General features: G+C 45.0%; 1 protein-coding gene across 5 annotated transcripts in view; it reads right to left on the bottom strand.

Moving 5' to 3' along the window:
* Clec16a (C-type lectin domain containing 16A) overlaps positions 1-23,936 on the bottom strand; it is a 209,449-nt gene that overhangs the window by 49,142 nt on the left and 136,371 nt on the right. For all 5 annotated transcript variants that reach the window (XM_036194913.1, XM_036194911.1, XM_036194912.1 and 2 more), the window contains 3 exons: positions 12,822-12,973; positions 5,861-6,065; positions 2,819-2,983 (listed from right to left, as the gene is read on the bottom strand). In XM_036194913.1, coding sequence (XP_036050806.1) covers positions 2,819-2,983; positions 5,861-6,065; positions 12,822-12,973 — 522 coding nt within the window. The remainder of the gene's footprint in view (positions 1-2,818; positions 2,984-5,860; positions 6,066-12,821; positions 12,974-23,936) is intronic.

Consider the following 23,936-nt stretch of genomic DNA (forward strand, 5'->3'; position numbering starts at 1 on the left):
CCAAGACCTAGATAAAGCAGCCAGTGCAAAGGCCACGAGGCAGGGCAGGACTCCACAGCACAGCAGTGGTTCTCCAGGTGTGCTCTGGAGCCAGTGAACAGTAAGACACCCTTTCCCTTTATATTCCAGAGATCATGGAAAAGCTACTCCTTAAACAATGCAGAAGTACCCAGGCAGGTCTGACTGCTACTGTGCCAGGTGTTAAGATCCCAAAAATGTAAAATCTGAACACTTACCATTCACAGATAGTTATCCTTTTGATGTTTTATATGTGATAGACTATCAAATAATTATGAAAAGTATTTTTTAAAAGTTTCAATTTCTAGTATTATGAACAGGGACAGCCATAATCCACAAGAACTCAAGTTCTCTGGACTCCTGGGACTTTCAAAGCACATGAAGGGGTCTCAAGCCCTAGCTGTGAGGAGAGCTGAAGGGAGGCAGAGGATTGATGAGAGGGTTGGTGCAGCTGCTCCAGTGAGGGGAAGCTGGGGGAGGATGCATCCTAATGACCACTTGAGATGAGAGGGAGAGGTGGAGACTCCTGGGAATATCCAGTTGATGGGAACTGGTCTCATGGAGGAAGCTGCTCCTGTTGTGATCTACTGGGAAGTCTGTAGGGAGCATCTTCTGGGGTAAAACAAGCACTGGGGTACTTAAGCAGAGTTCTTGAATACCTGCTGGTGTGTGAAGTGCTGGGAAGACTGTGGTGGGCTGCTATCCTTCCTCCTACATAACACTCACCCTTCTAACAGCTTGGGGCACAGAGTTTCTAAGTACCTTGTAAGTACTTTCTCTGGTGTCAAATTATGCAGTGGGGCTTGGAGGAAGGGGATATCAGGTCATGGGGGACATAAACAACAATGTCTTTTCCCTGTCCAAGCTTCATGGCTTTTCTAGGACCAATTAAGGGTTGGACAGCCTCCTGCAGTAGCTCCCTGGGGCATACTCTAGTCCTCACAGGTATGGCCTCATATCCTCTGCTCCTGGGACCAGCAGCAGGACACAGCAATGTCCTTGTTGTGCCAACAAGCAAAGGCCCAGGCTCCACTCTGATACTTGATGATCTCATAGCCTAGCCCTGGAAGCCCTGGCAGAGTTGGAGAGACAAGGAAGAGGGTTGCTATCACCTGGCACTGGGCTAACAAAGAGATGTTGCGGTTCCTGAGGATGGGTACGCTCAGCCCTGGGCTGCCATATCCCACCTGGTTCTAAAGATTAGCTAGAAGCAGGACTCAGGCTTTTTTCCTCCCAGTTATGGGATGGAAAGAAGTGTGATGCCCCAAAGAGGGAGTTTCTTACCAGGTCAGGGTGTGTTAGTTGACCTACACTCAGTCATGGTGGTTTGTATTGACTGAGCAACCACTGTTTCCAAGGAGGTAGACCAGAGGACTTTTAACAAGGAGAACCCAGATCTAGAAGGTAGAACCTTTTCACACCTCCTAGCTGAAGATGAAGACAGCCTGCCAGGAATCTTACAGTCTAAACCAGCCATTCAGAGAGAAAGTTGTCACACGCAAAGGGCTGCATAGTGACTTTTTGTTGTTGCTGTTCACCTTAGGACTGTATGCACCAGGATTTAAAACCTTTCCCTAGCAGGGAAACATTTATCAACATAAAATGGTTGAAGAAAATGTGTTGTTCTAGATATCCAATAGAATACCAGGCAATAGTTATTGAGTCAATTATTTGTGTTTAACACATATAGTGTTGACTTCAAATTAAGTACCAATAGTGAGGAATCACATGTAGAATCGCATACATGGTATATAACTCTGCATGTGATACATGCTGAGACATACATATGACATGCAAACAAACTTTTCTGGAAGGACATGCAAGAAAGTGTTCACATGTTACCTCTGAGCAAATGGGATTTTAAAAATATATATAAACGCCCCCAAGACAGGATTTCTCTGTATAATCCTGGTTGTCCTGGAACTCACTCTGTAGACCAGGCTGGCCTCGAACTCAGAGATCCTCCTGCCTCTGCCTCCCAAGTGCTGGGAGTAAAGGCATGTGCCACCATGCCTGGCTCAACTTGTTTGCATTTTTATCAAATCTTGTTGGATTTTTAAAATTATGTAATTATAGTATGCATGAAATAAATAAATCAAATCATGAATGGAAGTAGATTAAATCACAGGTGGACAAGGTCTTGGATTTGAGCAGGCTATCATTACTTTTTGTTGTTCCAACATCAACAATCACTTTTGAGACTATTTCATAATACTTGCAATTCAAGTCTGAGCTCTGAACGTGGGATCTGCTGCATATGGATGTGCTTAGGTCCAAGTGTGTCAGAGCAGGAAAGGAATGCTGCTCTTTTGAAGAAGCAGCTCTTTCGGCCCCTGAACTTTCCACTTAAGCTTCTCTTTGTGGGTGAGGGGAGGAGGGCTGGAGACAGTGCTGTCGGAAGTGGGAGGAGCTGCTCCCAGATGGAAGAAGCAGAAGGCCTGTGGGCATTGGGACTTCCTCACGTGGCCACCCTTGTCAGGGTACCAGGAACCACACACTATCCTAGTCATCTTAGAAGAAGGAAGACATCTCTCCACAACCCTCATTACTAATCAGTCAAGTACTTCCAAGAAATTTTTAGTTTTGATTCTGAGAAGTTTCTTCATATACTTAACAAATCTCTGGAAAACCAAACCCAAGCGATGGAAGAAAGAAGGGAAAGCCAAGACCGCTTTTTGGGTGTGTGCCTCACTTGTGTTCTTCGAAGCTGGGACTTCCAGCAGCCTGGATTCTGAGAGGAAGGCCTCCAGCAGGCCTAGCAGGAAAGCACCCTGAGCCCCTAGCAGGAGGGCAGGCTTACCTGGCACCTTGTCTACGGATGCAAACACAGAGCGCTGCACTGTGGGGTCACTGCTGCCTTTGCGGGACTGGTCATAGAAACGGAAAGGCAGGTGCTGGGAGGAGGAGGAGCCGAGTCCAAATCCCAGGACTTCAGTGGTAGGCTGGATTGGGAGGTCCAGAAGGGCTGTAATCAAACAGCACCATAGTTTGTTCTTAGCATGTGGAACAGGAGACAGGCAGTTTGATATGACTTGGGCACCAGGCTAGAGTGATATCAGCCTTGACATTGTGACACTTGGGGGAATCCAACATATAGTCTTGAGGTAGGAGACTGGCAGGATGCCAGAGACCCTAAGGAAGTCAAAACACAACTAGAGATAGGGTTCAGGCCACGAAGGCAAGGGTTCCAGACCTGGCTGGCTGGAACAAATGCTGGGCCAACTGCATCTTGAAATCTGTATAAAAGATCCCAAAGGCTAGGCTTGCATGCACTGTCAGATTCCAGAGCAAATGAGGCCAATTCTGCCCCAAAAGTTTGTGCACAGGCATACATGGATAGACAAGCAAGCTATACAAATGAGTGATCCCTCATTATCTGTAGGACTCCTCCCCAAAGACATCAAAATCTGTAGTTAGGTCCTTTATATAGAATAGAACTACATCTGTACATGACTTATATACATCTTGTCTACTGTCAATCATCTCTAGATGACTTACATTTAATGCAATCCAAGTGCTATGGCAGGAGTTCTTGCTTACGTTGTTAAGGGACTAATCACATGGAAAAAGTCTGCATATGCTCAATACAGATGTAGATTTTTTTCAAAGTTTCTTTTTGTGAGTCTCCGTATATGTGTGGGTATACATGCATGTGTGTGCATGTGTATACGGAGGTCAGAGGTCAATGATGAACATCTTCCTTGAATGCTATCCAACTTTAACATTTTTCCCTACATCTATTTTGTGAGTGTTTGGCTGTGTGCATGTATGTGTGCACACAGGCACCTATGTGTGGTATGGCACATGTGTGGAGGTCAGAGGACAACTTGTAAGAGTCAGTTCTCTGTGTCTACCAAATAGGCTCTAGAGATTGAACTCAGGCCCTTAGACTTGGTGGTAAGCACCTTTACTTCCCAAGTCATCTTGCAAACCCTTTCTTTGCCTTATTTTCTGACACAGGGTTTCTTTCTCGACCTCAAGCTCACTAGTTGGGCTAAACAAGTTAGATATTAAGCCCTGGAGGGTCTGTCTCCATCTCCCAGGGCTGGACTAGAGCTGCCAATAGCTTGCTTTTACATGGTGCCGGGGATCTAAACTCAGAACCTCATGGTTGTGTGGTGAGCACTTTCCTGACCGAGCCACTGCCCCAGCCCTATGTCAGATTATCCAATATCTGGGTGGTAGAGTCATAACTATAAATGCGCATGAGAATATGTGTACAAGAAAGCACATGTTTGTATTTATGAGTGTCTGTTTACATGTCATAGCTATCATCTTCCCTTAGACAACTCACAGGACATGTTAGTTCAGACTGGTTTTTCAAAATTAATTGAAGAAACGTCCAAGACGGTCATGCTAGCAGACACTTGACAGTATAACCCTTAACTTCCAAATGAAATATCTGGCCTTCATGCCAAATGTGGCACATTACATGTACACATTCACATTACAGGGGAAAAGTGTGGAAATAAATCTTGAAAGGAAAGGCTGAATGATTTAAACACTCCTGTAATGATTCTGCAGGCCAGGTTTCAGCTAACTGACAACTAAGAAGGGGGAAATGACTCAGGTGCATATCATGGAGGTATGCACAGCACCCATAACTTCCGTGTCCAGAAATGAAGTGCACCCAGAGGTTCTTCTTCCTTTGTTCCCTGAGAGAATGCTCCTCCTTCACGTGGGCTGGACATCCTCTTGGAAGCCAAAATAGATAGATGTTTGGACCTGAGCTGAAGGCACTCATTTTGTCTGTCTATCTGTTTGTCTGTCTGTTCTTTCTTTCTTTCTTTCTTTCTTTCTTTCTTTCTTTCTTTCTTTCTTTCTTTCTTTCTTTCTTTCTTTCTACCTACCTACCTACCTACCTACCTACCTACCTACCTACCTACCTATCTTGTGAGACAGGAGCTCATACAGCCCAGGCTGGTACTGAACTCATTGCATTTGTATGACTTCTGCCTCCACCTCCCAAGTGCTGGGATAATAGGCATGTGTCACTACAACTGGTTTGCTATGGTGTCAAGGATCAAACCTAGGGCTTTGTATATGGTAGGCAATCATTCTACCACCCGAGTTACAGCTCTAACCTGGGATTCCTGAAGAGGAGGTTAGGACTGCCCCACGCCACCCTGCCCCAGCACAGTGTTTTGACTTCCACTTCAGGAGATGAAGAAACAGTCTCATTTCAGGGCCTTTAACAAGACAGTGTGGACAATGCAAACCCCACCATCCCTGTGAGGTGTGAAATGACCCCTGATTCTAGTGCTGGGTGTTGGCTTCTCACCAAGAGATAGTAAAGGAGAGGAGGGAAGGGTGAGGGAAATTCTGCTAGGCTAGGGCAGCTCAGAGGCAGCTCTTGTCTAGCTGTGTGAAGCCATGGACTTCATCCCCAGAGCTGAAACAAAAAATCCAAGTAGGAAGTTTTGCAAATTTGTTCTCTGTGTGACTAAAAAGTCACAGCCTTAGTTTCCTCTTGTACAATGGGCAGATAAGGCTCTACCAGTCTAAGAGCTGCTTGGATACCCAACATAGCAGAGGGCAGTCAAAGCACTCTGTGACTGTACACTTCGGTGTTTCAGCATGAATAGTGAGGACAGCTGCCTCCTACCAACTGCCTGTTTCTAGCCTCTTGTCTGTTAGGGAGGGCCCCCTTCTCTTCCATGCAGCCCTGGAAATTTTCTCCATTTCAATCACCTGGGAAGCAGGGATGTCCCATTCTTTGAAGCACAATGAATCCTGACTCTCTCATGTCCGTGTCTACAGGAACCCTGAGATTTTCCTCGGTCAATGTGAACAGCTGATGACAGCCCTGTGGTGGTGAGCCCCTGCTCTTGAGGTCACTTACCAGCTATCCTCTGCATCTTCATACGCCTGGCCTGGATGCGGCCCTTGGCCAGGCGCTGCTTGGCGATGATGCAGCGGATATGATCAGAGAACACGAAGGTGGCCTGCAAGATGGGGAAGGGCTTAGAGTGTGGGCTGGAGGCAGGCTTGTGGATGGTGATATTCAGGGCACGGCTGTCATCCTCCACTCCTGTCACCTGCATGTCCTGCATAGTAAGAAGGCAAAAGCAAAATGTTCATCAGGCCCAGGGGCTGGCACATTGAGGGTTGTCAGTGGCCCATGTAGAAAGACACCAGCACTTTGAGTCTGCTTTTGTTCTGAAGGAGGCTAAGTCTCAAAGATTCAAAGGTGGGTGCAGACCAATGCAGGCCTGACAATGGAGAAGGGGGGGGAGTCAATCCTGCCATGGCTGGTACTCCTTTCCATGAGGACTTGGGATGCCTAGTGATTAAAGAAGCACACCAGCCTCTTCAAAGGCCACCACTGTCACAACAGGAAAACTTCAATAATCTTTCCTTCTGGGAAACAGAGGTCACAACTCCAAATACTTGTCACCACCTGGTGTCCTGTTAGACACCATCTCCTTGTTTCTCTTAAAAATGGAGCCCTGTTGGTATCCTTTGGTACATCTTGGACGACAATCCCTGAAAGAGGGCCACCAGGACCATTTAGCAGTGACTGCATGTGAAAGGGAGAAAAGACACTGACAAACAGTGAGTGTCTAAGACTGGTTCCACATAAAGCCTCAGGATGGGTTCTGCGCTGAGTCTGCTGCCCACAAAGGTTAAAGGGCACATGAGATAAAAGCGTACCAGACAGAAGATGGGATAATTTCAGTCATGCTGGAGGAGGTGGGAACCACTGAAAGAAGGGCGGGCTACTGCTCCTGGGCACTGCTCCCGGCTCTCTCTTTGGAAAGAAGGTCCATATCAAAGGCTGACAGCAGATCAGATAACGCTATTATGAATTCAAAGTAGGGAGCTAGGTGTACAGTAACAGCCTGACAAATAGTAGCTACTGGAAGAGAACCAAAAAAGGTGGTGCTGGTGGGGCTATGTGGCTTTCATTGTCTGACAGAGGAAATACATTAATCCTTTGAGACAGAAAAAACTACTTTCCTAATGCTAAGTTCTAAAGAAATTGGTCTAAGCCTTGATAATAAGGTGTTTTACTCAGGAGTCCCTTTGGGGGTGGGTGGGAAGATCCTCCTACATCCTCACTGAAAGACAGGAGGGTCTGGAAAGAGGGGAGTCTAGGAAAACGAGAAGACAGAAGCAGCATCTTCATGCACAGGTACATCCCATGAAGAGCAGGCAACAACTGGCTGGTCAATGCTGCAATGAGCAGTCGAAACAGTCTGGGCAAGGTCCTTCTGGGAACCAGAACAGCACAGCAAGGAAATGGACTTCCTTAAAGTAGGTTGAGAGCCCCAGGTTGGGAATTTAGGGCTAGGGCACAGTAGAGATGAAGTGGAAGGCTATGCTCCCTTCTGAGGGCTCTTTGTCTCATTCCCTCTACAGCAAGACATTAGTCACCTACTGTAAAACCATAGAGCTCCACCTAATATGTGGTGCTTTAAAGCCTGCTACGTTCCAGAGACCAAAGGAGGGAATTCTCGGGAACTCCTGTGGCAACGATGGTGCTAGAGGAAGTTGGCAGGAGCTACAAACTCTTTAGATAGCCACATCCAGATTCTTGGTTATCTGCCTAGGGAATCCTGCCCAGGGGCAGGAGGAAGTAGAGTACTAGTCTGCAGCAGCATGCTTGGAAAGCTGGGGGATGGCTGAGCAGGCCTCTGGCTGAGCATGCCCTGCTGTAGTCACATAGCAGGTAAAAGAATCCCAGCAGGTTTTTTAAGTATGACCTAATGATTCTCTGTATTTCCTTAGAGTCTATTGTTATGGCCCCCTTTTTGTTTCTGATTTTGTTGATTTGGATATTCTCTCTCTGCCTTTTGGTTAGTTTGGATAAGGGTTTGTCTATCTTTTCTGTTTTCTCAAAGAATCAACTCTTTGTTTCATTGATTCTTTGTATTGTTCTCTTTGTTTTATTTTATTGATTTCAGCCCTCAGTTTCATTATTTTCTCTTTGGCATGTCTGCTTCTTTTTGTGCTAAAGCTTTCAGGTGTGTGGTTAAGTCACTAGTATGAGATCTCTCTAATTTCTTCATGAAGGCCCTTAGTGCTATGAACATTCCTCTTAGCACTGCTTTCATTGTGTCCCATAAGTTTGGGTATATCATGCATTCATTTTCATTGAACTCTAGGAAGTCTTTAACTTCTTTATTTCTTCCTTGATACAGTGGTAACTCAGTAGAGAGTTCAGTTTCCATGAGTTTGTAGGCTTTCTGTTGTTTATGTTGTTGCTGAAATCCAGCTTTAATCCATGGTGGTCTGATAAAATACAAGGGGTTATTTCTTTTTTTTTTTTTTTTTTTTTTTTTTTATCTGTTAGGCTTGCTTTGTGGCTGAGTATATGGTCAGTTTTAGAGAAGGTTCCATGCTGTGCTGAGAACCTTCTGTTTTCTGATATTTTCTTTGATTTCTTTCTTCAAAGACTTGAAGTTCTTGTCATACAGGTCTTTCACTTGTTTGGTTAAAGTGATACTAATAAATTTTACATTATTTGAGGTTATTATAAAGGGTGTTGATTCTCTGATTTCTTTCTCAGCCCATTTATTGTTTGTATACAGGAGGGCTACTGTTTTTTTGAGTTAATTTTGTATCCAGCCACTTGACTAAAGGCGTTTATCAGCGGTTGGAGTTCCCTGGTAAAGTTTTTTGGGTTACTTATATATACTATCATATTATCTGTGAATAATGATACTTTGACTTCATCCTTTCCAATTTCTATCCCCTTGATCTCCTTTAGTTGTCTTATTGCTCTAGCTAGAAATTCAAGCACTATATTGAACAGGTATGGAAAGAGTGAACAACCTTGTCTTGTTCCTGATTTTAGTGGAATTGCTTTGAGTTTCAAAGCAATTAATTAATCAAAATTAATTTGATGCTGGCAATCAGCTTGATTTTATTATATTTAGGTATGTCCCTTGTATCCCTGATTTCTCCAAAACTTTTTTTTTTGTTTTTTTTTTTGTTTTTTGAGACAGGGTTTCTCTGTGTAGCCTTTCCTGGAACTCACAGAGATCCGCCTGCCTCTGCCTCCTGAGTGCTGGGATTAAAGGCATGTGCCACCAGCGGTTGGCTTCTCCAAAACTTTTATAATGAAGTGGCACTGGAATTTGTCAAAGGCTTTTTCTGCATCCAAGGAGAAGATAATGTGGTTTTTCCTTTCAGTTTGTTTATATGGTGGATTCATTGACAGATTTTCCTATGTTGAATCATCCCTGCATCTCTGGTCTACTTGGTCATGGTGGATGATCTTTTTGATATGTTTTTGGGATTCAGTTTGCCAGATTTTTATTGAGTATTTTTGCATCTATGTTCATGAGTGAAATTGGTCTGAAGTTCTCTTTCTTTGTTGGGTCTTTGTGTGGTTTAGGAATCAGGGTGACTGTGGCCTCGTAGAATGAGTTTGGCAATGTTCCTTCTGTTTCTATTTTGTGGAATTTGAAGATTACTGATGTTAGCTCTTTTTTGAAAGTCTGGTAGAATTCTACACTAAAACCATCTAATCACTCATGTTCCCATCCCCACCTGCCCTCAGTCTACCCACAAAATCTCTTCTATTTCCTGCCTGAACTTTTTTTGGTTGGGAGACTTTTTTCTTTTTCTTTTTTTTTTGTTTTTCCAGACAGGGTTTCTCTGTGTAGCTTTGGTACCTGTTCTGGATCTCGCTCTGTAGACCAGGCTGGCCTCGAACTCACAGAGATCCACCTGGCTCTGCCTCCTGAGTGCTTGGCTTAAAGGTGTGTGCTACCACTGCCAGGCTGGTTGGGAGACTTTTAATGACTGCTTCTATTTCTCTGGGAGTTATTGATCTATTTAAATTGTTTATTTGATCTTGATTTAACTTAGATAAAGATACTGGTCTATTTAAATTATTTATCTAATCTTGACTTAACTTTGGTAAGTGGTATCTATCCATTTAGATACCATTTATCCATAAAAGAAATTTGTCTATTTCTTTTAGATTTTCCAATTTTGTAGAGTACAAGTTTTTGAAATATGACCTGATGGTTCTCTGCACAGCCACTTTTGAAGTTAGTGTGGCTTCAGTTTCTCGGAAAACTGGGAATCAATCTACCATAAGTCCCAACAATACTGCTCTTGGGCGTACACCCAAAGGATGCACAAGGACACTTGCTCAACTATGTTCACAGAAGCTTTATCTGTAATAGCCAGAACCTGGAAACAACCTAGATGTTCCTCAACTGAGGAATGGATAAAAAAAAATAAAGAAAATGTGGTACATTTACACATGGAGTGTTACTCAGTTGTTAAAAATAAGGACACCAGGAAATATGCAGGCAAATGGATGGAACTAGAAAAAAATCATCCTGAGTGAGGTAACCCAGAACCAGAAAGACAAACATGGTATATACTCACTCATAAGTGGATATTAGATATAAAATAAAGAATAACTATGCTACAATTCACAGACCCAGAGAGTCTAGGTAACAAGGAGGGTTCATGGCGTGGGGGGGGGGGTGGGGGCAGAGACCCAGATCTCCCTGGGAAAGGGAAATAGAAGAGATTTTGTGGGTGGACTGAGGGCAGGTGGGGATGGGAACATGAGTGATCAGATTGGGGGGGGGGATGTAGGGGGAGATTATTGAGGGGAACTGCTGGTGTGCATTTCAGGGTTGGGTGGAAGTCTGGTGCAGGGGAACCTCTACAGGGAGGACCCCAGCTTAGACTCCTAGCCATAGCAGATAAGTAGTCTGAACCAGTCATCTCCTATGATCAGTCCAATCGTCATCAGAGACGTGTCATCCAGCAACTGATGGAGACAGGTGCACAGACTCACAGCCAAACATTAGGCAGAGTTTGGGAATCTTGAGAAGGAGGAGGAGAAAGGAGTGTAGGAGTCAGAGGGGTCAAGGACACCATGGGAAGGCTCACACAATCAACAACCTGGGCTCATTGGGGCTTGCAGAGACTGAATGGACAACCAGGGAGCTTGTATAGGACTGACCTAGGCATTCTGCATATATGTTATATTTGTGTAGCTTGGTCCTCTTGTGGGACTCCTAACAGTGGGAACAGGGGCTGTCTCTGGCTCTTTTACTGGCTTTGGGACCCTACTCCTCATACTGGGTGACCTTGCCCAGCCTTAATACATGGGGAGGTGCTCAGTTTTACTGCAACTTGATATGCCAAGTTTTATTGATACTTATGGAGACCTGCCCTTTCCTGGATGGAGACAGAAGAGGAGGGGGCTGGAGGGTAGGAGCAGGGGGATGAGAAGAAGGGATTGGGAGGGGAGGATGGGAAGGAGGCTGAAGCCAGGATGTAAAATAAATAGATGAAAAAAAAAAAAAAGAATCCCAGAAGGTGTGCATGTGCTAAAATGGCTAGACACACTCCAAGACAGGCTAGGAGAAAAGCCAAGTCTACAGCATAAAAATCTATGCACACTCTAAATACATGTACAGTTATCCCTTGGGCACTTCCCTACCCACTGCAAACACCAAAATCTGCAGATGTTCAAGTCCTTACTTTAAATGGCACAGCATCTTCCTATAACCTACTGCCTCTTCCTGTAGACTCTAAATCCTCTCTAGATGATGCATAAGACTTCATACCATATATATGCTGTGTAAATAGTTATTTAGGGAATAAAGATAAGAAAAAAGCCTGTGCATGTTTACAGCATTTTGTTTTTTTGAGACAGGGTTTTTCTGTGTAGACCCAGCAGTCCTGGAACTCACTCTGTAGACCAAGCTAGCCTCAAACATGGAGAGCTGCCTGCCTCTGCCTCCTGAGTGCTGGGGTTACAAGTGTGTGCCACCACTGCCTGATCATATTTCTTTCTAAAGTTTCATTTGTTTGTTTCGGTTTTTTTTTTTTTTTTTTTTGTGGAGCTGAGGGTCAAACCCAGGGCCTTGCGCTTTCTAGGCAAGCACTCTACCACTGAGCTAAATCCCCAACCCCTCATTTGTTTGTTTTTGAGACAGAGTTTCATTATGTAGCCTTGGCTGGCCTGGAACATACTATGTAGACCAGGTTGCCCTTAGACTCACCAAGATCCACCTGCCTCTGCCTCCCAAGCACTAGGATGAAAGGCATGTGCCACCACACCTGGTCTGGTGTTTTTTTGTTTTTTTTTTTTTTTGTTGTTGTTGTTGTTTGTTTTGTTTTGTTTTGTTTTGAAACAGGGTCTCATGTAGCTCAGGCTGGCCTCAGACTCCCTAAGTAGCCAAGAATGACCTTTAACTTCTGATCATTTTTCCTCTACCTCCTAACTTCTAGAGTTATAGACATGTACAATTATACCCAGTTTTATGTGGTGCTGGGAATGGACTCTCTAGGGCCTAATTCTTGATAGGTAAGCACTCCATATCAACTAAGCTATAACCCAAGCACTCTATCCACACTCCCATCCTACCTCCACCCCCATTTTAATTAGAGACAGGGTCTTGCTACATGGACTTACCTGAGTGGTCTGGAACTTACTAAATAGACCGGTCTGTCTTTGAATTCGTGGATATCATCCTGATTCTATAGGAGTGTACAACTATGTAGTCCTTCCTTGCCAAGTTTGCCTGACAATTGGTTGGATACACAATTTCAAAAACAGCACATGTAGTACTTGCACTTAGCAGTGAAGCAGATCTAGAAGGACCAGCCTGACAATGTATTAGCTCCTGTAGGGGAGGATGTTAGGAAGGTAGGTGTTAGGATCAAGGTTTCAGTAAAGGGGACTTGGCTCTTGACTCTGCAGTGTTCTGGCTTTTGTGCACATCCTTCTTGTGTCATTAGAAGTGATTATAGGGCTGACACTTGGGCATGCCTGTGGAGAGTTGGCTGAGGAGACAGATGGGTTCTTAGACTCTCACCTGCAGAAGGCCTGCAAACTTGACAACTCCCCAGCCGAGCCTGGACACATCAGGCTCCACCAGGCTCATTTGGTAAATATCCACAGCCAGGAAGCGCTGGACCATGCCGCCGTCCTTGGTGATGACTGTGCATGCGATCAAGTCACTGTTATCTAGGAGGAGGAGTAGAGAGCAGAATGAGGCCTAGCTTAGCTATCCAACCATCTCTTGAGAGGCCCAGTACCATACAGAACTGGGTTTAAGTGCCTCTTAAGCCAATTCTGCTAGGAGTTTCTTTACCTCTTTAGGTCTCAGATTCCTTAGGCTCTCGAAGAAATGCTTATTGGGACTGATACAAAGCACACAAACCATCAGGTAATAGGTATACAAGCTACAGCTGGAAAATAACTAACAACTAAGTGGGGGTGTCGCTCAAAGGTAGAACCTGCCTGGCAGGTATGAGGTGCTGGGTTCGATCCCCAGCACCAAAACAACCACCACCCAACAGCCCAAATCCCAGGGACACGCCAGTGTTCTTTTTGGGCCAAAGGTAGTTTATAGCTATGATGATGGTTTTTGCTTATGTGAAGACAGGAAAACAAGGTTCCCTGCTCTTTGCAGCAATACTACAAATCCTCAATGCAGTGTCTGGCAACTTAGAGCCCAGCTCTGAACTAGGTGGAGTGTGACCTTGGGCCAGGTACTTGACCCCTTTGAACCAGGGCTTTCCATCTGTGAAATGGGAAGAAGGCCCCTTATCTTAGGATATTTGGTACAGAAAACAACAGCTGCTAAGAAGGTATTCAGTGTGAAATAGTACATACAGTGAGCACATCGCAGGTCCCTTCTCCTACTTGAAATTTATACCCAAATCTGTTTTATTCAGCACCAATGACTCTGAAGTCACCTGAGTTACACAAGCCATCAATCATGCCTGCAGTCTAGGCTTATTTCCATCCAATGGGGTCTTCTTTCATTTATGTTTTCAATAGATAGCTAAACCAGGAAAACCCCCAAATGTCCCCAAATGGAGGAACAACTTGACCCTGACTTTTCCCATCAGATGGAAAATTACAAAGCTGTATCCCAACACTAAGCTTTGAGCAGTGGCTGTCTGTGAGGAGGGAAGTAGGACCTGGGAGGGGAGCATGTATAAAAGAGCACTAGGACTAATGAAGGAACTTTCATTGGAAAAGAATTGCTTTTTATTACATTTACTTAGTTATGTGTGTGCATGTACTCTCATCCCACCATGTGTGTGAAGGTCAGAGGACAACCTGAGGAAGTTGGTTCCTCCCTTCTACTATGTAGGCCCTAAGAACTGATCACAGGTCCTCAGGATTGGCAGCAAGTGCTTTCATCTGCTCAGCCATCTTGCCAGACCCCCATTTATTTTCTGAGACAGGGTCTCACTATTTAACCCTGGCTAACCTGGAACTTGATTTGTAGACCAGGCTGGCCTTGAATTCATAGAGATCCATCTGCCTCTGCTACCCAAGTGATGAGATTAAGGGCATGGACCATGCCCGGTCATGTTTTTATTACACATACCACTCTATTGCTTAAAATTACTTTTAATATTGGGGAATATTGAAGTGTGTTACTTTTGTTTATGTTGCATTTGTTTAACTCTGTGAAGCTGTGTTACTGTGCCTGTGTAAAACATTTGATGGCCTAATAAAGGACTGGCCAATAGCAAGGCTGAGAAAGGATAGGTGGGACTGGCAGGAGAGAGAGAACATATAGAGTGAGAAATCTGGGGGGTGGGGGAGATCTAGCAGCCAGGGAAGGAGGAGGGCTCTAGGGGCCAGCCACCCAGCTACACAGCAAGCCATGGAGTATGAGTAAGATTTACAGAAGTCAGAGAATGGGAAAAGCCTAGAGGCAAATGGTAGATGGGATAATTTAAGTAAAACTGGCAAGAAACTAAGCCAAGCTAAGGCCAGATATTCATAAGCAAGAATAAGCCTCCACGTATGATTTATTTGGGACTGAGTGGTGGGCCCCCCAAAAGAGAAGAAACAAACAGCAACAGTTGTGTTTTTAAAAACAACAACAACAAAAACCTAAGGTAAAAATCATACTGAGTCTGGAGATGTAGCTCAGTGGTAGAATACTTGCCTAGCAAACAGAATGGCCATAGGTTTGATTCCTATTAGCACATATGTGCACAAACTGTGCTCATGTGAGGTTAGGGCTGTAGTTCAGTGGTAGAACATTTGCCTAATATGGGGGAGGCTCTACCTAGGTTTCAGTTTGATTCTCAGCCATGCGGCGGGGACTATTTACAAACTACAACAATGGGAAACTATATAATTTTAAATGAAAATGAAGGTAGAACATTTAGTTTTGTGATTCTAAGATATGAGAAAAGTATCTCTAAAAAGAATTGTAAGTCTTCTGGGCAAAGGGAAAGGTAACAAAGGGGGTACTGTGGTGATATTGTGTCCCCCAATATACTGTGCACACTAATAAACTTATCTGGGGTCAGAGAACAGAACAGCCACTAGACATAGAGGCCAGAAAATGGTGGCACACACCCCTTTAATCCCGTCACTTGGGAGGTAGAGATCCATCCGGATCTCTGTGAGTTCAAAGCCACACTGGAAACAGCCAGGCACGGTGACGCATGCCTTTAATCCCAGGAAGTGATGGCAGGAAGTAGAAAGGCGTGAGGACCAGGAACTTTTAAGCTTTTAGGCTTTTAGCAGCAGTTCAGCTGAGATCCATTCGGATGAGGACTCAGAGGCTTCCAGTTTGAGGAAACAAGATCGGCTGAGAAGATGGCAAAGCGAGGTTAGCTGCTGCACGTTCTGTCTCTCTGACCTTTCAGTGTTCACCCCAATACCTGGCTCTGGGTTTGTTTTTATTAATAAGACCTTCTAATAATTCATGCTACAAGGTACATTCTAGCTTCAAACACAAATGGCAACAGACTTGGACTTGAATATTGTTTAAGGGGCATTCCACCTCATATACATAGTTTTCCACTTTTCAATTGGCCTGATGATATAATATGGGCTTTATGCTTCCATCTCCTCTTTGGAACATGACACCTGGGACACTGTTCACTGAAGCCAATGACAGCCCAAATGGGGCAACTGCCTGGATCTGCACTTGTCCTTTCTTGTTATCTATGGCAAGAATCTCCTTTTCCATCCCAGCTATTCAGCCAAGGATATAGAACTTTTAGACAGGGTCTTCCTATATATTCTAGGTTAGCCTCAAACTTATTATGTAGCCTAGGCTATCCTCCAACTCAAGGTGATCTTCCTGCCTCCTGAATGCTGGGATCAAGGCATGAGCCATCAGATCTGGTTTATATTTGACCCTGATTTTTTTCTTTAATTTTTTTCTTTTGGTGGTATGCATCTGTGTGTATGTGTGGGTATGTGTGCACATGCATGTTGATGCCAGGGTCAAGCCTGGATATCATTCTTCAAGAGACACCCATCTTCTTTTTGGAATCAGGGTCTCTCATAAGGATCTGAGGCTCATGAATAAAGCTAAACTGGCTGGTTGGCCATTGAGCGTCAGGGCTCCACCTGCCTCTGCCTCCTTCGGGCTGGGATTTTAAGTAGACACTACCCATACCCAAGGGATTGAACACAAGTCCCAATGTTTGCAGGGCAAGCACTTTACCATCTCCCCAGTCCCTTGACCTCGGATTTCTAATTCTACATTGCATGGATTCCTCTTGTCTTTTTAGCTATCAAGGGTGAAAGCTATCTTGCTCAATCTTAGAAGTATCTTCTAAGTGAGGTTTATTTTCTTTACTCAATATTTAAAATATTTCCTCAATGAGAACCTTTTACTTTAAAAATTCAACAAAACCAGGCATTGTGGGTGCATGCCTTTAATCCTGGCACTTGCAGGCAGAGACAGGTGCATCTCTGAGTTCGAGGTTAGCTCAGTCTACAAAGTGAGTTCCAGGACAGCCAGGGCTATACAGAGAAACCCTGTCATGAAAAACCAAACCAAACCAAACCAACCACCCAGCCCCCAAACCCCAAAACCAAAAAACCCACACCTGCATTTTTCTTTCCCTTTTCCTTCCTCCTTCCTCCCTCTTCTCTCCTTCCCTTTTCCTAGGCCATCATCAGGACAACACATCTTTTTTCCACGCTTGCACTTGTGGAAGATCTGGTCTGACCAGTCACAAATGATAGTGACTTGGGCTTGTTGGGAATAGTAGGATTCACTGACAGGCAGTTGACTACCTCACAGAGCTGAGCTGCCTTAGGGGCTTCAGGGAGAACTACCTACCACTGTCACGGCAAAGAACAACAACAAAAAAGGAAAGACAAAACCCCAAAATGGAACATCTTTCAGAGATGTCATTGAGACATCAAAGTCCCATGAAGACACAGGGAGATTTCATAAGAAATAAGAATACAGTGTGCAGGTGAGTGAACAGTGGTAACAGGTAAAGAAGAAAAGAAGTGGCATCCAGAGATTAACTGGGAGCAATGTACTTGAGGAAGCAAGTAAGTACTGGCTTGGAGTGACTTGCATGTGGGTCTGTCAAGTGTCGTCACTTTAGGAAGTCCTGCCCCCAACTCATGTGGAGTTTCAGATGCAGGAAGAGCCTAGAGAGCCGCGGAGGAGAGCCCTAGTTTGCTCATAGTCTACATCTTCAGAAGAATGGGTGTGGATTCTTCTAGGAGTCAGAAGGCAGTGCAGCAGTGTGCTGAGGCCCTGTGAGGGACAGGGGCATGTAGGAGGGATTCAGTGGTAGGCAGCTCTGTCCCAGGGTGTGGCAGCCTCAGGAGCTTCCCTGCAGGGAGGGCTCTCTAGATGCCCAGTGCAGGTGACCTAAGGTCTTCCAGTCATCCTAGCATGCCATGGTCCATTTTTTTTTTCTCAGAGCTGAGGGCCGAACCCAGGGCCTTGCGCTTGCTAGCGAAATCCCCAACCCCTAAAGGATTTGGAGAGCAAACAGAGGGGCTGAGCATACCACTCAGCGCCTCAGAAGACAGTGGCTTCCCTTGTGATGGGAAAGTTGATTTTTTTTCTTCTACTGTTTATGTTTTTTTTGAGACAGGGTTTCTCTGTGTAGCTTTTCGCCTGTCCTGGATCTCACTCTGTAGACCAGGCTGGCCTCGAACTCACAGAGATCCACCTGGCTCTGCCTCCCAAGTGCTGGGATTAAAGGCGTGCACCACCACTGTCTGGCTTCAAGTCATGTTCCACATCTCAGTGCCTACCTCACTTTCCTGGACCCCTCTCCGACTACACGTCAGAAGGGCTGGGTCTAGAATTCCCTTGAGAAACACTGCAGAGGGATTGGTAAAATGACTTGAGGGTAAAGGTGCTTGCTGCTAAGCCTGATGACCTGAGTTCAATGCCCAGAACCTGCATAGCGGAAGAAGAGATCCAGTTTCTATAAGTTGTCCTCTGACCTCTTCTCATGTGCTGTGACATATGTTTGAACACACATGCACACACACAATAATTGTAAACAATGTAATTACAAAATACTGAAGGAGCTAGGCATGATAGCAGGACCACACCTGTGATCCCAGCTACATGGGAAGCCGACACAGGAGGACTGTAAGGTCAAGCCACTCTGGGCAACTTTATGTGTAATAAAGGGCTGGGGCCACATAGCTCAAAAACTAAACAACAACAGAAACCACTGTAGAGGACAATACAGAAGATTAGCCATGTGGTCCAAGTGGCAAAAGATGAACCATGTAATGACTGTAAAGGACACAGAGGAAGAGATGGGGTCAGCTAATGAACACAAAAAGGTCCCTCCGTCAAGAGAAGCCAGGAACAAAATCAAAACAAGATACCATCTTCTACCCAGCGGGCTGGCAGCAAGAAGAGCGGCTGATAATATCAGGTGTTGCTGAGGATGCAGAGAATGGTGTTCTCAAAGGCTGCTGGGAGGAGGAGAAATGAGCACAACAACCACTTTGGAGGGCAAATTAGCATCATTCGTTAAAACTGAAAGTTTCACATCCTATGACCCAGAAATTGCTATGTTCCCAAGAAAAACACTCAGCTGCGTGGGCCAAGAGCTGGTCCCTGGGATGCTGAGGGCTGATTCTGGGTTTGTGAGAACCCAGATGTTCAGAAGTAAGAGAGAACTCGAGTAAGAAGTGTTCATTTTATTCGGTGTGAAAAATCTCAAGATCATGCAGCCAAGGGGAAAAAGGCAGCTGTGGGGTGATCTAGCTTCTCCTCAGTCTTCTGATTTTCTAGTGCGAAACAGCCGCTATTACATACGGAAAAGGGACTCACTGGCTTGTGGCTAGTGCCTGGACAACACACACTGGTAGTGGTGGGGTGAAGCTGGAGAATTAAGAATTTGGAGTCATCCTGGGCTAGATAGAAAAACCATTCTGTCAGAAGAAGAAGAAAGGAAGAAAAGAGAAAGGAGAGAAGGGAATGGAAGAGAGGAAGGAAGGAAAGGGGAAAGAAAGGGAGAGTGTATTCATGAGGATGCCTCCCCTAGTGTGTATTATTTATGTGTATACAATGTTCATATGTGTGCACATGTGTGTAGGCCACAGGTTGATGGTGGATGTCTTCCTCAGTTGTTTTCTACCTTTCTGGGAGACAGGTCTCTTAGTGAACCTGGAGCTCACCCATGGGCTAGAGTACTTAGATGATGAGCTGTAAGCATCCTCCAATGTAACTCCTACCCTAGTACTGGGGCTGTAGTTCAATTGTAGAGTTCTTGCCTAGCATGTATTGGGCCCTAGTTCTAATCCGCAGTACTACAAAAGCAAAAAAGTCCAAACTAAGTAAATAATCCTGTACTAGCCTGAGGCATTCTTCCTAGTTTAGCAGAATAGGCTGAAGAAGCCCTGATGCAGATTTTCCTGTGGGCTATACCCTCTAAGAATGGCTACCTTGCCTGCTCTTTGTATAATGGGACTTGATTCTCCTATCAAGGTCTACATTTTCCCTTCCTCAAACCTGGGGGCCTCAGAGTAGCAGAGGCACCAGCAGAAATGATGCTATCAAATATCTGATGTAAGGCCATCAGAATGCTCTGGCAAGCTCTCAACCAATGTCCCAGGTCCACTGTCAGCGCCCATGTGAGATATCTGGCTGATGCCATGTGGAGCAATTCCCACTGGACCCTGGGCAGACCAAACATCTGTGGACAAAATGAATGACTCCGTTGTGTTAAACTATTAAGCTAGAAGATGGTTTGTTACTCAGCAAGAGATGATTGAAAAGGTGCTGTATCAAGCTCCACTTAAGATTCTAAAAGTAGGGATTAAATCCAGGGCCTCACACATACTAGGTAAGTGGGTCTCTTCAGAGGGAGATGAGCAGTTAGGCTTGGAATTGTGTCCCAGAACTCCCGTGGAGCCATAGGACATACAGCTTATACAGACCCTTGGCCTCTTCTGCCCCAATCCCTAGTCACATCTCAATCAACATCAATGATTGTTGTTCTGAAATTCTCTATTTCCTCCATCCTTGTTGAACTAGCCCTAAAGATGCAGGCCTTGCCTGCTGCATTCTCTTGGAGACCACGAACACTTAGAGATGGGATGGAGGGTGCTCAGATCTCCAGTGCTCACACTTGAGACCGTACTTCTCAGTCCACTGCCCTTTCTAGCCCTGGGCTGCTGCTCTCTTCCACAGCTCTCTCTGACAGGCTGTTGTTACTGAGTAGTAAATGGTAAATGGAGCTGATTGACTTTAGCTGTATTTAAATGATCCTTTGCTAATAAAATATGGATGCCACTACATAATTTAATTCTTGGCATTGGTGGCTCCAGCTACATTTAGAATCAAGGAAGTCCTTTTCAGCAGGATTTCTAGGCTAGTGGAATTCCAGGACACACTGGAATTCTCCAACCTGATACCTTAGGTTACAGGCTAAGACTGGGGTTCAGAGTAGCAATATAGTGTGTACCCCCAAGTTTTAGGAACTTGGATGTGTTTTAGGAACACATCATTACGTTATTAAGAGGTCAGGAGGGGCTGAGATAGAGGTCCCCTGATTCTATTGAGTAGGCATCTGGAATGGCAAGACTGCAAGGCCTCAGAGGGTTTCCTCTGCACATTCATCTAAGCTGGCTCAATTTCTCTGCATACACGCTACCAGGAAATTGCAGGGCCCTATGGGCAGTACAAGGCTGGTAAAGTCATAAGGGGTCACTGATGCACACTGGTGTGGGGATGTCATTCCATATCCAGCCTTACATGTTCTCTAAGCTAGCATACAAAGATGGTCTAAAGGGTGACCCCAGTCCCCAGAATTTCCACTAATGATCAAAGCCCTGTATGCCAGGCCCTGAGCTCCTGCTCTGACACATCCCTGAACACCATGAAAACAAACAAACAAACAACAAAGAACAAATTGTGGGTTAAATAACTTCCTTTCTCAAGGACACACTAACAGAGGACATGGTAAAGGTAGCCAGTCTGGTGGACTGTGACCTTCACACTATCCCGAGCAGGCTGACTAAAATCTAGGATTCGTGTCCCTTGGACATGGCCAGAGAGGAGTCTGGCACTTCAGAGATGGGGACATCCCCAACCTGGGCTAACTGCCAAAGGGAGATGCTGGCTGGCTACAGAGGATGACAAATGACAAATGACTGACATAAACTCTCAAAGGACAGATGCTGAAGACTGAGAGTCCAAGCCGCCTGGGTGCTATGAGGCTGCCCAGGGAAAGGGCCCTCTTCACTGGGAGACCCAGATCCTCCAGTCAAAATCTGTATTCCACTGCTCAGTTTCTTTTCTTCTTGTGAGCAGGGTAAATTGTTGCCTCTTTCCAGATGCTGAGCCACAGTGCTTAGTAAGACAGTAAGAGAGTGTTTATACCTTGGGACCATGGATCTTTCATTTGACGCTTTGGGGACTGGCCTCACTGTGAAGAAGCTGGTGTTTTGTAGCACCGAAAAATCCATTCCACAATGAGAATGATAGATGGAAGTTGCTCCCACTGTGTTTCTGTGGGAGCTAATAGGGACCTTATAGGAAGCCTGGATGAGTCTAATGTAACTCGGAAAGGCTGGAGTGACAAGGCCCAGGCCCCAGTCAAGTCTACAGGTGAACAAAATAGCCTTGCAGAAACTAGACCTCCTCAAAGGACTGCTGCCAGGATGTATATTGGGGAGCACATGGCTCCTGACACCCTGACAGTTAGTGAGTAGTGAGGTATGAATGGGTACACTCAATTAGGCCTAGAACTTCCCCTGACAGTCAAATCAATCCTCTGATGGAAATTAAGTAACCATTTCTCCATCAATCCAGCAACAGCTTAAGGGGTATTTGCTGCAAGTAGCAATCAATTACTCTGTCTTCTTTGAAGCTCCCTAAAGCATTCCTTCCCAGTACAAAGGGCAGCCATGCAGCATGACCCCTCCCCTCTGGGATGGAGTAGGTCTGCAAACGTCTCTTTGTGAGTAAGGGGGAAAGGTGTACCCTGGTATTTCTCAGGTTTGTAAATGAGAGCAGCAACTATTATACAGAGTAGGCTATTTGCTGAAGTGCAGTCAACCAAGGGAAACTGAGCTTGGAGCTTGGCTTCGAGGTTTCAACAGCAACCCGTTCGGCTGCTGCCGCCACTGCCTCAGCTGTCTCACTGTTCTTCCCCTGGCCTTGGGCCTCCTTTGCACTCACTTTTGCTCACAGCAGAACTGCTGGTCTACGCACTGTTTCGAGAACTATGCTCCTGGACACATGTCTATTCCCTTCTCTCCTGGAAGCACAGTCCTGTGTAAGCTTGCCTTGTGAGCTCTGAGCCAATGACCTCAGGGTTTATGTAGGCTCCATCATCCTCCAGCTGTAGAGACCCTCAGCTGTGACTTCCTTCAGCTGTCTCATCTGCAGGCCTGGGGTAATCCAGTTACTTATAGCTGTACTTTATGATATGCAAGTTAGAGTGTTCAGGGAGAAGGGTATGAAGGTTTGAAATTTGCTTTGAAATGAATTTTATAAACTAAGGCTTGGACTAGGGATTTAGGATAGCGGCAGAGTGCTTGCCTAACAGGCGTGACTTATATTCCCAGTACTTCCAAATACATAAAGTTAGGGGGCAGGAGATGATGGTGGATAGAGAAGTAGATGTGTGATAAAAAATAATGGTGGGATGTCAGTGGTAGCAGTAGGTGGTAGCAGGTAGGTGTTGTTTACAGTATATCTCTTTCAACTTGGTTGCATGCTTGGATGATTTCCAAATGGCTCTCTGAATTAAAGTTGACTTTCTAGATCACATGCAAACAAGCCACAGCAGCATGTATGAACCAAGAAGGTGTTCAACACCCAGTACCTGTGCCATACGATTGTTAATTATGTTTCTCATCTTTACTTTGAGGATTTATTTAATTGTATGTGTGTATGTGGAGGCTGGAATTATTGCCTCCCCCCTGGAGATGGAGTCATAGGCAGCTGTGAGCTCCCAGATGTGAGTGCTATAAACTGAACTTGGGTTCTCTGGAAGAGCAGCACTCACTTTTAACCACTGAGCCATCTCTCTAGCCCTTTCACTTCTTTTTGAGAAGCAAATCTTATTTATTATTGATGTTATTGTTACTGTGTGTGAGTGTGGATATGTGTGCACCACAGCACTGATGTGAAGGTTAGATGACAACTCCAGGGAGTAAGTTTTCTCTTCCACCACGAGAGCCAGGACTTCACTTCGGTTGCTTCAGGCTTCTGTGGTGAGCACTTTTACTCACTGAGTCATGTTACCAGCCTTCCTCCTCTTCCCCTCTTTTTTTTTTTAATAGAGAGGGTCTTAGGGAGCCCAAATGGCCCTGAACTATGTATGTGGTTGAGGGTAACCTTGAACTCCTGATCTTCTTGTCTTACTTCCCACATATTAGGGTTACAGGTGTGTGTCACCATACCTGGTTTATGCAGTGATTGGATGAAACCTAGGGCCTTGTGCATTGGAAGCAAGCACTCCATCAAATGAGCTACATTCCCACTTAAAAATTATTTTTTTCTTGTGTATGGCAGCTATGTGTATGAGTATGTTAAAATGTATGAAGGAACAAATGCACGTACATGAAGGTGATGTCAAGCATCTTTCTCAACTGCTCTTCACCTTTTACATTACGGCAAGGTCTCTTGCTAAACCTAAACTTGTCTAATGAGCCAGCTTCTGGCCAGCAGCGGCATTCAGCATTTATATGGATGCTGGTTATCCAA

The sequence above is a fragment of the Onychomys torridus genome, chromosome 8 (genome assembly GCF_903995425.1).
Source record: "Onychomys torridus chromosome 8, mOncTor1.1, whole genome shotgun sequence".
NCBI classification, from domain to species: Eukaryota; Metazoa; Chordata; class Mammalia; order Rodentia; family Cricetidae; genus Onychomys; species Onychomys torridus.